The sequence below is a fragment of the Lipotes vexillifer genome, unplaced genomic scaffold (assembly GCF_000442215.2).
Source record: "Lipotes vexillifer unplaced genomic scaffold, Lipotes_vexillifer_v1.1 scaffold690, whole genome shotgun sequence".
NCBI lineage: Eukaryota > Metazoa > Chordata > Mammalia > Artiodactyla > Lipotidae > Lipotes > Lipotes vexillifer.
Genome location: NW_006798376.1, coordinates 568,233 through 584,826, shown reverse-complemented (window position 1 = coordinate 584,826; position 16,594 = coordinate 568,233). Strand labels below are relative to the sequence as shown.

The window sequence follows — 16,594 nt, the reverse complement described above, 5'->3', positions numbered from 1 at the left end:
GGGAAAGAGGCATAGGTCCCATTTTCAGTGACACATATGTACACTGATAGTAAAGATAAAGGATCAGGGTCTCTGGTATCAGACTGACTTCAATTTATAAACTGCCTCTGCCACTTATTAGCTCTGTGCATTTGAGCAAATTATGTAATTTTCCTTTGCTTCCATTTCTACCAAAAGGTTGTTGTGAGGATTTCATGAGGTCAGAATATGAAAAACACCTATCCAGGTACTAGAAAATTATATGTATTCAATAAATATTTGTTGCCTTCCACTTTCCCAAACTTCAAGCTGCCTGAAAAGTAAGAGAAGGCTTACATTTTTTGAGCTGGTCCAGTTCTGATCGAAGAGCTGCTTTTTTTGAAGTGCCTGGCTAATATAGTTACCTAGAAAATTAAAACAAAGTGAAAGAGCATTGTTGAAAAGGCATCTGAGAACTACAAGGGGGTAGGGTACTTTTCAAGCTAAAAAAAAAAAAATCAAGATAAAAGTTTCTTTTATACTGATATTTGCTCTTTGAAAGAAAATGAAAAATATTTTAAGCATAAAGAAGGAAAAGTATCTCTGTCTCCATCCAGCCCAAAACATCACTCATCTGTTGAATGTATGTAAAGACACTTTGTACATGCATACACACCCACACGCACATACATACACTCCCTGTTGACTGAGCATTATAGCACTCCACGTGCCAAGCTATTCACTAATTTTTTTTTTCCCCAAACAAATAGCTCTATCATGGGTAAACTTGTGGAATAAAATACTTGAGGAATTATTATGAGCTGGTGAATATTGACTATAAAAATTGCATGGTTTTGTCTTTGGGGAAGTTTTGTTTTTGTTGCTTTTTGTTTTGTTTTTCCCTGAGTTAGTTCTGTTAATCAGTAAACCAGGATTTTTGTGAGTTGCCCATTATCCAAGAGGGGAGGGCATGAGGCAAAGCTATATGTAGTAGATGGCAAAAATGAGCTCAGTGTGGTACAGCTTCTCTCATTAAGAAATGGAGTTTATTTCCCCACTCCTTGAATCTGAGCAGGCCTTGTAACTTGTTTTGACCAGTGGAATGTGGCAGAAGCAATAATGTATGTGTCCTAAGCCTTCAGGAGGCCTTGAAACTTCTGCTCTTTCTTCTTTTGGAAATCCTGTAATCATCTCTATGTGAATAAGCCCAAGTGAGTTAATTGGAGGATGAGATCTGTGGCTCAGCTACGCTCATCACTCCAGCTGATGGCCAGACAACAGCCAGACATGTAAGTGAGACCATTGGCCATCAGTTGACCACAGACACATGAGTGAGTCCAGCTGAGACCAGCAAAGAAATACTTGATTCATAGATTCGTGATTTAAATAAATGGCTGTGTTTTGTTTGTTTCTCATGAGGTAAGAGATAACTGGCATACCATGTATCTACCATTGTTGTGAAAATAGGCATAACAAGCCCAACACATAGATAACCTATTTTATCCCTTTTGGACCACAGCCTCACATTGGATTGTTTCAGCTGGAGGAGAGAGCCTAGGCTTAGCTCCTCCAGGAGGCACCTGATGAGGGTTTGGCTCTGAAGGGTTTGTGAGTCTATATTCAGGCATTGATAGGAATCCCTTGAGGCTCTAAGTAACCTAGAGAAGCTAGAGGCTGCTGGGTCAGGAAGCAGAGTTGGGCATCTTCCCAGGAAGCAGCAGGAGAAGGGGCATCTCCCACATGGTACTCAGAGTTGCCAGACCCTGGGGGCCTTCAGCCTAGACCTTGCTGAAGTAAATTCCTTACCCAAATCATCTCCAGGGTCTCCTTTTTGGCCCACTTGTCCTGGTAACCCAGGTGGCCCTGGCATTCCTTGAGGCCCCACCTTTCCAGGAGGGCCCTGAAAGCCTCTGAGTTCTTGACCTGTTGGAGGACCAAGGAAACATGACAGTATTTGCGTTCCTGCTCTATTTCTCCAAAAGCATGATGCCCAATCCCTTACCAGGAGAAAGGAGACACTGAACCAGGACTCACATTCTGAACTGCTCTTTCTAATGACCATAGAAGGAAAGCCTCCTGTGTCCCATGGGATGGTCTGCCTTGAGGGTCAACTTCCTGAGCCGGCAGGACCACCAGGTGTCACCAGTACCTGTGTGGAAGTTTGGGATGCCAGAGTCAGAGCTGTATCTCTCTTTTGAATTATAATTTGTAGTTGAGAGAAATACAAGCTACGTGAATGTGACATTATCCTCCTCACATCTCCAGGCAGTTTCCTTTAGAAGATAAAGAGTCACAGAGATAGAACAGCCCAAACTGTACCTGGTTCTCCCTTTTCTCCCTTGGCACCATCATGCCTATCTTTGCCTGGGAGGCCGTTGATTCCTGGAGAACCACGGGCAATCACAGGGCAGGTCTTTTGTACATTCTCACAGTTTTCTGTTTCTGTACATGATGCTGTCACCACAATCAGGAGAAGCAGAGGGAGTGATGGAAACAGTGACATGGTCCTCACCTTGGTGTGGGAAAAATCAAGGAAGATTATCTCATCCTGTTCAGTTAATCAAAACATATTTACTGAACCTGCCCTTTTTCCTCTAACCTATACTGGGCACAGGTGATATAGAGATGGATGACCCATTCCTGGCCTCCACATTGGGGATTTGGAAAAGTAAATCCTCCTGTGACGTTGTATTACTACTTCAACAAAGGTAGTTATAGCAACTTGCATTGTCAGGGAGAAGGGGTTACCAGTCCCTGGCCTCTAGTGTTACTGCTAAAAGGCTAGGAGTGTGCTCTCTGTGTCCTTTGTGAGAGCAAATAGGCATAACATTGCCAGCTCACTCATGCCTGCTGACTTGGGGAGTGAACGTGAATGGAGACCCAGCTCTCTCTGTCTCACCTTTCCCATTTGGGCCCATCTGCCACCTGCATCCCATCCTTATACCTGAACAGTCCATTGCCCTCAGTGCCAGTTAACCAACATCTACTCAGTGGCACTAAGCTGCAGGCTAATGATCCAGAGAGGAAGAGTCACTGCTAGTTACTAACCTGGCTGGAATTAAGTTGAGTTTGTTTCCTCTTGATGTTTTATTTCCCACTGTAAGAGAGACTTGCCAGGGAGAGAATTTTCTCTGGAAATTTCTCACTGTCTTGACCCAGGCAGGGTGCCAGATCCCTCTCTACTTCCTGGCAGGTATTCTGTGTGTCCTATGAGTCAAAACCACTGGCAATTAGAGCACCTTCCTTGAATACCCTTCTTATTTCTCAAGCCTGACATTTTATGTCCTTCAAAATCCTCTTCCAGCTGTCCCTCCCCCAGGAAACCTCAGCAGCCCAGCATCAAGGGTCTAACTAATCCTTCTCGGCTCCCTTTGAAAACAAAGGCACAGTCTCATTTGCACATGGTCAGGTGAACCCGGGAAAGTCACAGATGCCCCAGCGTAAGCAGAGAAAGATACCCCCAGCATGGCTTCTGCCTGCCATCTCCCCACACACCCTAGAAAGTCTTCTCTAGGCCTCCAAGATCAAGTCAAATCCCTAGACATTTGATCCAGGACCCCAGATCCATTCACCAGAAAGGACTTACCATGGCTTCTGCAAAGCAGGGATACAGTCACAAGGAAACTGGCCCTCCAGCAGGGTGCCGGCAGGTGCCTTAGGTGGAGGGAGGAGGCTGGATTCAGTAACGCAAGGTCCAATTAGGCTTGTAAACAAGGACAGTATGGGCCTGACCTTCAACCCCAGATTAATAAATAAGTCTTCTTAGAACTGCACTAAACTCTTCTTAGGAGCATTTCCCAGGGGCCTCTGGTGCAGTGCTGAGTGGCTGTTTTCTTTAATACTGCACAGTTCTTCCTTTAAATCGCCATCATTTGGGCAGTCCTCACTGCTGAGTCAGCATGAGCTGGCTCACATGGTTAATTGTGTCGAGATTCTTGTCTCCAATGAGAAACACAGAGGCGCCTGTGAATGTGCTCACGTGCTTGGGCACACTAACCGTGCACACAGACACGCAGGCGTGCACACACGGTCATCCATGAAGGCACGGCAGACCCCTTGCTGCCTTCCACATACCAAGACCACTCCTGCCTCAGGCTTTACACTTGGTTTTCTCCCAGCCTGAATGTCCCCTCCATCATGTCACCAGCTGGCTCTTTCTCTTCTACTGAGACATTCCTGTCTCAGAGAAATCTGTGTTGATCACTTTATCTAAGTGGTCCCACTCTCTATCCTCTTAACTTGCTTTATTTTCTTTCATATTACTTATACTCCATGATGTTATATCTATTTACTTTTCTACTTTTTATTGTGGTAAAATGTGAATAACATAAAATTTACCATTTTGACCGTTATTAGGTATACAATTTGGCCACATTAAGTACATTTACATTGTTGTGCAACCTTCACCACTACCCATCTCCAGAATATTTTCATCATGCCAAACCGAAACTCTGTACCCATTAAACAACTCCCCATTTCCAACCCCCCAGCCCCACCCCCAATCCTTGGTAGCCACTGTTCTACTTTTTGTCTCTATGAATTTGACTACTCTAGGTGTCTTAGATAAGTGGAATAATATAGGGTTTGTCTTTTTGTGACAGGCTTATTTCACTTAGCATAATGTCTTCGAGGTTCATCCATGTTGCCGCAGGTATCAGAATTTCCTTCCTTTTTAAGTTTAAATAATATTCCATTATATGTAAATACCACATTTTGGAAGCTTCATTTTTACTAGCAGAAAAAAAAAACTGGAAATAACCCAATTGTCCTTCAACAAGTGAATGGATAAATAAACCATGGAAAACTCACAGAAAAAAAGGAACAGACTATTAATTAATAAAATAACTTGGATGAATTTCAAGGACATTATGTTAAGTAAAATAAATATAATATCAAGAGTTTATAAACTGTATTATTCTTTTCATATAATATTCTTGAAATGACAGAATTAAATAATGGGGACCATATCAGCAGTTGGCAGGGAATAGGGCTTTAGGGAAGGTATAAAGGTGTAGGACAAGAAAGTTTCATTGTGGGTGATGGAATAGTTCTGTGCCTTAATTGTGGTGATTGCACAAACCTATGATTGCGATAACATTTCATAGAACTATACACCAAGAAAAAAAATGCAGGTAAAAAATAGTTAAATTCAAATAACATCCATATCTTATTGTTGTATTGTTCCAATGTCAGTTTCCTGGTTATGCTTGCACTCTGGTATGTTAGATCCTACCATCGGTGAATGATGGATGAAGAGGACATGACACCTTTTTTTACTATTTTTTTCAACTTGTCTGTGAGACTAAAATTATTTCACATGAAAAAGTTTCCAAAGGGAGTCTTAAGGAAGCTGTGGGTGATCTAAAGATTATCCCTGCTTCCTTCAGTGCTTTGTCCAAGTTTTACAATGGAAATAGTCTGTACAGTGGCTTGAAAGTGAGAAAAAGTAGGCCAGGTTCCCAAGGATAGTACTGTTCAGTATGGTTGGTCTTAACAGTGTGAGATCCAAATGGTGAGAGATAAGGCATAAGCCTATTGATGATATGACTTATAAACTGTGTAAGACTTTGGACCTCCTCCCAAGGATCGTTAGAGGAATTCCAATAGAAGAGGAATGATCACATCTGAATTTTTCAAAGCTTGTTTTGACTAAAATGTGGAGCAAGGTTGGAAGGGAGCAAGACTGGAAAAAAGCTGACCTGCAAGGAAGTACTGTCGTCTAAACGGCAGACGATGGTGGCCAGAATCAGGGTTATGGCAGCTGGATCAAGAAGCTAGACACATTTGAGAAACATCTACAAGGTATAATAGATAGAACTTGGGAGTTGGTTGGGTGTGAAATGGTGAGCAGAAAAAAGAAATTTGGGCATACAAGTTTCTGACTTGAATATCTGGGTGCTAGTTAACTTATTGTAGGAGGTATAATGGGGATCTTGTGAGTAAATGGCTTGAATCAGGTGCTAGTGATCAAGAAGGGATGGAACAATAACTTTGTGAAGCAAAATTTACTCAGTTCTGGACAACATTTCTAATAGAGCTGTCATCAAATGCCCTTTTAGCTTAGGGTGGTGAGGGAGCCCGTCACAGGAGCTTCAAACAGAGGTTGCAGAGCCATGTGGTGAGGCTGTGGTAGAGGCCTCCAAACACCAAAAGGAATATGGATGAGATTACCTTCCACGTCCTTTCCAACTAGATGGTCCTTGGTTTGTGGAAGGGCTGGGTTTCTTACTTCCTGCTGACCCATCCCCTGGGCCTGAAAAAACTGCAGGATGGTACAGAGCCACGTGCCTAAAGCTAAGGACAGAGACTAGGACATCCAGGGCCTGAAAAAGTCTGCTGGAAACTTGCTTATCTCTCTCCCCTACTCTTCAGCATCCATACTTTCCCCTTGTTCCTACTCCAAAGTGGAGGAGGTAAAATGAGATAGCTGACTCCAGGTCACACTGGAAGTTCTGGCTTTGATCACTGTGCTTGTTTGTATTGAACACTTAGTCCAGAGGTCAGGAAGCTTCCTGGAACTGAGCTGGGAAGGGGTGGACATCTGGGTGGAGAGTCAATCTGAAAGTTGAGCCACTGCTCTGGATGCAACTGAATCTCTTCCCATCCTCCACAGTCTCCAGCAGGCCTTTACTATCATGAGATACCCCTTTCCACATGCATCAGCCCCTGATTACCCAGTTTGCACTCCACCTAATAAGGCTGCTGTATGCATTTGTTCTGGACCTTAGGCCCTTCTCAGCACACCTCCACCAGACAACAGTGCTGCCTGTCTGACCTGTAGGAGGACTGCCTGCCCCTCTACATCACTTTCCTTTAATGGGATGGAATCCCAGCTCTGCCACTTCCTGGCCGTGTGACTTTGGCCAAGTTCTGTCTCCTTCAGGTCCTGTTTCTTCATCTGTGGACCAGGACAACACTGCCTTGGCTATGCTGTGATATACTGTCTTCTGATCCACACTTGTAGTGCATGGCATGCAGCTTATCATACCATCCTGCTTAAGACAAGGCCTTCATTGCCTCCAGGATGGTGTTACAATAGTCTTCTTCCCGTGGGAAGCAGTGTTCTTGGGCAACCCCAGCTGAGAGGTAAAGTTTGAGATTTGGAACCTGAAGGCTTGGTTTGGGCTCATGACTCCGAGTTTAGGCAGACCACATATTTTGGCTGAGCCTCAAATTTTGGCAGGGGGAGTGGGGCACAGGTGTAGCAGGCCTAGAAGGTGCTGGTCCTCGACCAAGAGCCTTTGCTTCAGGAGGATTTGGGGAGACACACCTGGGGGAGGGTGATGAACAGGGGAAATCAGGGCAGTTGTGCAGGCAAAAAAGCCTGAGGCCCGGGATTCCCTGCCAAGAGGGCTGCAGGAAGATTGTGGTCAAGCTCATTGACTCAAGGAGAGACTGTGTTGGGGCCTTGGCAAGGACAGAGCTCCCAGGATATTCTCAAGTCAAGCTGCATCAAGAAACTGAGGGTCCCTTTTTCTCTCAGCTTCTCTCTAGTGCTCTCTATTGTGAAAGCTTATCCTGCTCACTTTATTTTATTTTTTTATTTTATTGGGTTATAGTTGATTTACAATGTTGTATTAGTTTCAGGTACTCAGTTATACATATACATATATTCATTCTTTTTCAGTTTCTTTTCTCATATAGGTTATCACCAAATATTGAGTAGAATTCTCTGTGATATACAGTAGGTCCTTGTTGGTTGTCTATCTTTTATATAGTAGTGTGTGTATGTTCTTCCCAAGCTCCTGATTTATCTCTCCTCTCCACATTTCCCCTTTGGTAACCATAGGTTTGTTTTCTATATCTGTAAGTCTGTTTATGTTTTGTAAATAAGTTCATTTCTATCATTTAAAAAAATTAGATTCCACATATGAGTGATATCATATGATATTTGTCTTTCTCTGTCTGACTTACTTCACTTACTATGATAATCTCTGTGTCCATCAATGTTGCTGCAAATGGCATTATTTCATTCTTTTTTATGGCTGAATAATATTCTATTGTATATATGTACCACATCTTCTTTATCCATTTCTCTGTCGATGGACATTTAAGTTGCTTCCATGTCTTGGCTATTGTAAATAGTGCTGCAGTGAACATTGGGGTGCATGCATCTTCTCTAATTATGATTTTCTCCAGATATATGCCCAGGAGTGGGATTGCTGGGTCATATAATAGTTCTACTTTTAGTTTTTTAGTGGTGGTACCAATTTACATTCCTGATCATGCTCACTTTAAAGGAGAAATGCTTAAAGGAATTTTGTGGCTTATCACAGAGCATATATGGAAGAGTAAATCTGTAGCCAAGAGTCCTTTGGTAACTGGCACAGTAGGTATATCTGCATGTCCATGTCAGTGTACACAGGGAGTCCACAAATGCCCTGAGTGGGCCCTTTATCAACATATGTAGCATCAGGGATTCCTCCAGCCAAGACTCATGGGAGAGCCTGAGAGCCAAGGAGGGTAGAGGTGTGGATCTGGCTGCTTCTGGGTTCTGAAGCTGCATCTCTCTGTGCATTCACACAGAAAAGCCCATGAGAGGACACAGAAAGCAGGCAACAGGCCACCTATAGCCTTGTAGGAACCATCAGAAACCATCTCTGCTTACATCTTTATCTTGGGCTTCTAGCATCCAGAACTGTGAGAAAATAAATATCTGTTGTTTAAGCTACCCATTCAGTGATATCTTGCTGAGGCAGCCCAAGCTGACTAATAACCCTCTTAGGTCAGGGGAACCCAACCAATTCCCATGATCACTTCTCTGGAATGGGAAGTTGGGTAAAGAGGTGAGACTGTCCTGGATAGGAATGTCCTGGAGGAGGAAAGTAGCTGGGCAGTAAAATGGGAGGGAGAGGGGGTTAAGGAAGATGTTCTCTGTTGGAAGGGCCAAGGAAAGGCTAGTTCTTGCCAGGAATGGCTGAGCTAGATGCCAGCTGCCCCTCCTCCACTTTCCTTTGTGTGCCTAGCCCCCAAACCCCCAAGGCAGGAGGGAGGTCAAGGAAGGGGACGTAGGAGGTCAAGGAAGGGGACGTACACACACCTGATAATACTCCATTCTGACCTGAGCGTTGTGACTTAGGCAAATGCTCTCATCTTGTAAGTCTCAGTCCTCAAGCTGTTACATGGGCATAAGAAAACTACTTAAAAACCAGAAATATGTTGGAGGGAAGACCAGAGTGTTGTATGCATATAAGACCCCTAGCCCTTGAGAAAATAACTCCCCTGATAGAGAAAAAGGACCTGGAATGAAAGCTTCCTGCAATCGGTGAGGGAACAGACTCATGGGAGGCCCAGAGTAACCAGGTTAGACTGACCCAGGAACACCGGGCTCCCCAGTTGACTCCCCTATTTAAAGAGAGATGGGATGGTGGGGAGGGGGATTCTGTCCTTCTGGCTGCTTTGTGTGGCTTCCAAGGGACCACTGTGAGGGACAGGTTCCCAGAGGATCATCATCCTCTAAGGTCCCAAAGAGAAATTACTGGTCAGCCCTGCCATCTAGTGACCAAACTCAGAATTGTAGTGAGCCAAGGGCTACACTGAGACATCACACATCCCCATACCTGTTCACTCATTCTATACATTACTTCCTAGAAGCTGCTCTGTGTCAGGCCCTGGGATAGGAACTGAGAGACAAGGGAGAACAACATAACTTCCCTGTTCCAGATACTATGTGACATTTTTAAGTAGGGGGCTTTGTTGTTATACACCTTCTGAGAGTCAAAGGCCTCATCTCTTGTCTGTCTCTTATGTCTTTTACTACGCACGACTTCTCTGTTAAAAGTATCAATAAATATGTATCATATATAATATATGTGTGTAAAATTAGTCTTCTCAAGACTCTTCTCTTTTTTGTAAATTTAGAAATCCACATTCAAAGTAAGCAAGGGCTTTTGACATTTGCCCCTTAGAGTTTTAAGTTATTTTCTGATATAACTAATGTTGCCCGACTTCCCAGATTTCTTATGTCTCAGTCTGGTATAATGCACTGAATTTACAAAGTTACAAAAATTCACAGATAAAAAAAGGCAGGAGTTTGTGAAGCTGTGTATATGGGAATTGTTGGATATAGCAACGATATCCTAGAGATATTCACTGGGAATATAAAAAAATAAAAATTACATATGCATCCACAGTGATCTTTAGTTTTGTAGTGTTGTATTCAGATTTGAGTCAAATAAAAAGGAAAAAAAGTTAAACATTCCTTACTCTATAACCCACAGTCCAATCTAGTGTTTTCCTTAAAGTCTCCCTACCAGTATTTTTTCTTATCTCTCTCTTTCACCCAGCCTTCAAAAAGTCATGTCAATTTTTCTTTTGCACCATGTTATATATTCTTTCTCAGTTTTATTTTCACAGCCATAAGCACTGTCACCTCAACCTTAGATGATTGAAGTAACCCGAGACATCTGCTTGTCTTCCCTCACTCATTGCTATCTATTCCACTGCTCGATGAATCTCCTTAATATATGACTTTAACAGCATCATTACTCCTTTAAAAAGCAGTGTAAAATAAAAACACGCTTGTTTTCAAGATCTTCCACAATCTAGTCTGAATTAACTTTCCTCCTTTATTGCTTGTGACTCCAAAACAAACTGAAAGTATTCATTCCGGCAGGACAGACCATTCAGACTTCTATGTACTGAGCACTGGATGTTTTTATTTCCCCAGGATCTCTTCCCTTCTGCTTCTAGTAAATGAAATTTTCTTTTCTCTGGTGAATCCTTTCCATATGGTTCAACTGGGCTGCTTCTCCTTTGCTGCATGAGAATTGGAGTTATATTTGTGTTCAGCTCATATGTTATAGCCTTTAGATCACCATGATTGTTTCAGTGATGGGTGAGTCACTCAGGAAAAGTTGACAAGTCTTTGCTACATGGATTTGCTAAGATTTGCTACATGGACCCAGGAAAAGAGTCTAAGGAAAGGACGGGCTTGGACTGGTAATAGCTATCCTTTCTGCTGCTTAGAAAAAGCCTATTTGAGAATGATGTCAATATGTGGAAATATTAAGAGCTCAGAGATAGAAAGAGATACAGTTCTGACCATATACTCATGTCTTGACTCCATGTAAACAAAAACTGCATTTGCCTTTGACACTTTGGAACTTACAGTTTGGAATGATTGGGAGGAATATCAGGAGATGTTTCAGTTGTGTATATTTAGTCGTGTGGACTATAAATTCCATTTTTACTTCTGTTAATTTAGATTAGGTGTTTGTTACTTGTAACCTCATGACCCTACAACCTCCAAACTCACAATGGATACTCATAGTGGTACCTCTATTCACATCTTCCCCTTGCCTAGGATATATTCATCCTTTCATTCTTCCAAACCAAACACTAGTTGTCCTTCAAGACTTGACTAACTATCTCATTCTGAATGAAGATTTCTCTGACTACTCCCAACCATTCACCAGTTGATAGATTTTTGGATTGTTTCCACTATTGGGGTATTATGATTAATGGTACAGTGAACATTTGTGTACAAACATTTGTGTGGACTTACGTTTCCAGTACTCTTGGCTATGTACCTAGGAGTTGAATTGCTGGATCACATGGTAATTCTATGTTTAACTTTTTGAGGAACTGCCAAATTGTTTTCCAAAGTGACTGTACAGTTCCACATTTCTGTTAGCAAGATGAGTGTTCCAATTTCTCCACATCCTTAGCAATAATTGTTAATGCATATCTTTTTTTATTATAGTCATTCTAGAGGATGTAAAGTAGCATCTCAAGAAAAATTTTCTTAATATTGATATGAGTGAAAATGATGAAAATATTAATACAACATACCAAACTTTATGAATTACAGCTAAAGTATTGCTTAGAAGAATATCTATAGCTTTGTTTTTTAAAAAAGGGAAAGATCTCAAACCAATAATCTAAACATCCACCTTAGGAAACTAGAGAAAGAAGGAAAAAACAACCAAAGTAAACAGAAGGAAAAAATAATAAAGAATAGAGAATAATAATAGAGAAGAATGAATAATGGAAAATAAAGTAAATGAAATAGAACATAGAGAAAATCATCCAAACAAAATTTAGTTCTTTGAAAAAAATCAACAAAATTGACAAAACTTTAGCTAGACTGAACAAAAAAAGAGAAAAAACTCAAATTACAAGAATCAGGGATAAAAGACAAGACATTAGATCTAAACTTTCAGAAATAAAAAAGAATTTTCGGGGTAGTGTGAGAAAGTATGTCAACAAATTAGGAAATGTAGATTAAATAGAAAAAAAAAATATCCTAGAAAGACACCAAGTACTAAAATTGACTCAAGAAGAAATAGAAAATCTGAATTGACCTATAACAAGTAAAGTGATTGATTTAGTAATAAACAAACTTTACATAAAGAAATGTCCATCTCTTGAAGTCGTCAATGGTGAATTTTACCAAACACTTAAAGAAGAATTAATCAATTCTTCACAAACTCCTCCAAAACTTCACAAATGGGAGGAGGGAATTCTTCCCAACAGATTCTATGAGGGCAGAATCATCCTACTACTAAAATCACACAAAGACATCAAAGTTTAGACAAATATCCCTTATGAATGTAGACACAAAAGTCTCAACAACAGAAATTCAGCAACATATAAAGAGGATTATGCACCATGATGAAGTGGGATTTATTGCAGGAATGTAAGGCTGGTTCAGCCTATGAAAATCTATCAATACAATACAAAGGGCTAATACAATAAAGGACAAAACCACATGCGAAAACTGCGTTTGATAAAATTCAACACCATTTCATGATAAAAAACACTTGACAAACTAGGAACAAATAACCATTTTGAAAACCACATGACAAAAGGAGCTTAGATTCTGAATCCCTTAGAGGAGAGCAGTTTTCAGAGCAGTTTGTCAGTTTGTAAATTTATTGGTGAAAAATAAACTTCTATGCATAATTTTCCCAAAATAAAACCATTTTGGGGTTTTTTCCAGGAGCTAGTATTACGTTAACGTTTAAAATCTTTCTGGTAGATCCCACATGCGGCGGAGCGGCTGGGCCCGTGAGCCATGGCCACTGAGCCTGCGCATCTGGGGCCTGTGCTCCGCAACGGGAGAGGCCACAGCAGTGAGAGGCCCGTGTACCACAAAACAAAAACAAAAACAAAAACAAACAAACAAAAAAATCTTTCTGGTCAAAGTTGTGATTTTGCTATTTTTAATTTTCCAAATAAAAATGAAAAGTCAAAGTTTACCTAGGGCCTAAACAACAGAAAGGTCAAGAATAGGGATTTTAAAACTAAGATAACTTTAATGATTGGTTTGTTTCAAGATACTAAGTTATCTAAGTAGAAATTAAATCAGTTTTCTGCTTCCAGGAATCCTCTTTTTCAATATTTTTATGGAGTAATTGCCTCTTTTTGCAGAGGAAGTCTAAACTTATCTGGAAATACATTCTATTACTATGTTATAAAAGAAAAATTCACTATTTTCTTCTGAGATCATAGCAAATATACAACAAACAAACAAAACAAAACAAACTAGCAGTCACCAAAACTCATCGTTTCTTTTATCTTCTTATTTCTTACAGTAGAACAAGTTAACCAAGAATATTTACTTGAAACTATGAGAATCTAATGGACTAAACCATAAGAATCATTTTATGTTCTATGCTACTGGATGTATACTTATAAATACATATATTTTAAACTAAAAATGTTAATGTAATGAGATGAATCTTTCTGTGCTTATAGAACTTCTGTGGAGCTTTTATTTCATTTCTAGGCTCATCCCTACAAAAGAAATGCATGATGATAGTGAAAGATACTTGGAGTTTATCAATTCAACAAATCCTTATTGTATGTCTGCTTTATGATATGTATCAATACTAGGGAGCCAACAGTGAACAGACCAGATAGGAATCCTTTCTAATAGAATTTATATTCTAGTGATAAATTCAACTCATAAAACTTTTCAAATACCTACAGTGATATCAACCATGATTGTCATTGAAAGCGTGTGTCTCAACAAGGCGGTGGTCTCCAGATATCTATCCTAAAAGACATTACAGAATCTCTCTCAATGCATCAAATTGTTTCACTAAGCAGAATATTCTATTGTTTGAAATGTAAGCAAAGGAAAAAGAATAGTAATTAAAATGGATTATATTTTACTGATCCTGAATTTTTGTGGATTTGCCACTTATTTATTACTAAGCAGAAGCCCTAGTCTCAGATAAAACATGCTTTGGAAAATGATTGTGTAAACAGAGCAGAGTTTGTAGGCATATGTGAGAGTAGCTTCCTAGCTCCAAATATTGAGCTTGCTAAGACCATCGGTCAGTATGTTTTACAGAAGAATGGAGAGTACCGATTACTCAGGTAGGTAGTCAAGCAGAGGTCATTTTTAAAAGCTTCTTCTATACATCTGAGTTCCATTTCATTCTTTGATACGTGGCCAAGACAATATATAGAAACCTGGAAATCACACTGTGCGATATCACAAAATCTAAGTAACAATCAGAAGTGATCCGTGGGATCTTAAGATCTCTCTGCATCTCATCTTAATTTAACAATGCTTGAAAATTATACAGTAGTCCCAGTTTGCCAATCCCTTTTACATATACAATTTTATATAAATTCCTGCCTTTTGGCAGGGAGTGTAATATGGTTATAAAGCATATGACAAATTTACAGTAGTTTTCTCTATTTCCTTCTGTTTGCACCACCTTGACCAATTTTTTCCTAATATTTGATTTCCTCATCAAAATAACTATAGTAAATGTACCCTCTGTACACTATTTGTAAAGTTTAAATGAAGCAAAATTTGTATAATTAGCACATTTTAAGTATTCAACAATACAGGTTCTTATGATTATTTTAGAGAAGCAAATGAAGTGGAAGAGGTATATGTGAAAGTATCCTAAAAGCTAAAGAAAAAAAATGCAACAAACATAAATTGTTAAATACTTCATATTCTGAGAAACACATGGAGATAAAGTATTTAAAGGACTTCTAAATTAGTATTCCTCATTATCTAGAAGCTAACTCCAACTTTCTAGCTTTTAGGCTCATCAGATTTCACTTGGTAATTGTTTATTATATATCAGAGTACTAAATGAAGTATTTATTTGCATCTTTAGATTTGCAGAGGGTGTTATAGCTAGTTAAGTAAATTTTCTGATAAAAAAGTGATGTGTGTTTCAGTGTGCTACACATAAATCTTATATGGTTCATTACTTTCTACTGCAAATGAATCTTGCAAATAAATCTTGAATGCTTCTGTGCTTTCTACTTTCCAACTCTAATTGATTTTATTTCAGAGACTGACATTGGAAATTACAGAATATTAATTTTGATGAAACTCTCTGACTAATAATCCTTAAGAAAAAGTGAAGTGGGTAAAGAACTCTATGTTTTTGGAATTATGGAAATCTAGAAGGTTTAAGAAAATGTCCTGGTTGCTAACAACATACTGCTTCCCACAGAATATAAATATTTTCCACAGAATATTATTAATAATCAGAGGCCACCAGTGACTGTAGTCAAACAAGATATAAACAAGACCACTCTGTAATCATGTCGGAACATCAAGAAAGGGACACTGTGCAGCCACAAAAATGGCAAACATCCTCAACTTCTGGCTAATTTGAGTGGCTACAGCTTCTTTATCAATGACAACACTAGTATCTATCCCAGTTGTATGGACTTAGATTTTTTTTTTTATTGGTCTCTCTTTAGACTAATTTGAGTTGTGTTGAGAAATGCAATTTTATTATTGGTGTTCTAACAGAAAAATGTATCCCATTGGACAGAAAAACAGATAACATGCTTTTCCTAAGGAACACATAAAATAATTTCACCTACCCAGTAGTTACTCAGAGATATTCTTGTTTACTTACCTAAAGAATTCAGATTAGCTTGGTTATAATTGAAAGATTTTGCTGTAAGAGTGGACTTTAACTAAAAAGCTGAAGAAATCAGTTATTTTTATGTTTAAATGAATTACTACAATGCCCTCTTGATATTAACATATATATATAATCCTTACCTGATAATTTAAAAAAATAAAAAAAATGAAGATTAATACAATACAAAGGACTAATACAATAAAGGACAAAACCACACACAAAAAATGCATTTGATAAAATCCAACACAATTTCACGATAAAAAAACACTTGACAAACTAGGAACAAATAACCATTTTGAAAGCCACATGACAAAAGGAGCTTTGATTCCGAATCACATAGAGGAGAGAAGTTTTCAGAGCAGTGTGTCAGTTTGTAAATTTTTCTGACACAAGCTGGGCCAATTCAAGCATTCCATCTACTTCCATGATTGGGTCACAGATGGTGACCTGAACAGAGTCACTGTAATGAGACACAGTACTGGGAACTTTTGCTGAAAGCGTGGGAAAGAGAACTTTACTTTCTAGTGGGGTTGCTAAACTGTGAGAATGTGAGTCTGTTCCTGCTGTTAGCCATCTTGGCAAGACGAACGTAAAGAGTGGGAAAATGAAGTCAGCACACAGGATGCAGAACTAGAACAGAGCTGTTGAAGAGAAAGGAACAGATTATTTGTTACTTTCTTGAGTCTCTGGATCTAGCCATGCCTGAATCCAGGTAGTCCTGGACTTGGATTGCTGAAGCCACCAAGCCCCACCCCACATTCTTTATGTGTGTTTGTTTA

At 39.6% G+C, this 16,594-nt stretch overlaps 1 protein-coding gene across 1 annotated transcript in view; it reads right to left on the bottom strand.

The window, feature by feature from the left end:
* The window catches only part of MBL2 (mannose binding lectin 2), a 3,337-nt gene extending 851 nt beyond the window's left edge, over positions 1 to 2,486 (bottom strand). The window contains 3 exon segments of the mRNA XM_007470316.1: positions 316 to 351; positions 1,765 to 1,881; positions 2,278 to 2,486. Coding sequence (XP_007470378.1) covers positions 316 to 351; positions 1,765 to 1,881; positions 2,278 to 2,461 — 337 coding nt within the window. The 5' untranslated portion in view covers positions 2,462 to 2,486.
* Positions 2,487 to 16,594: the final 14,108 nt, after the last annotated feature.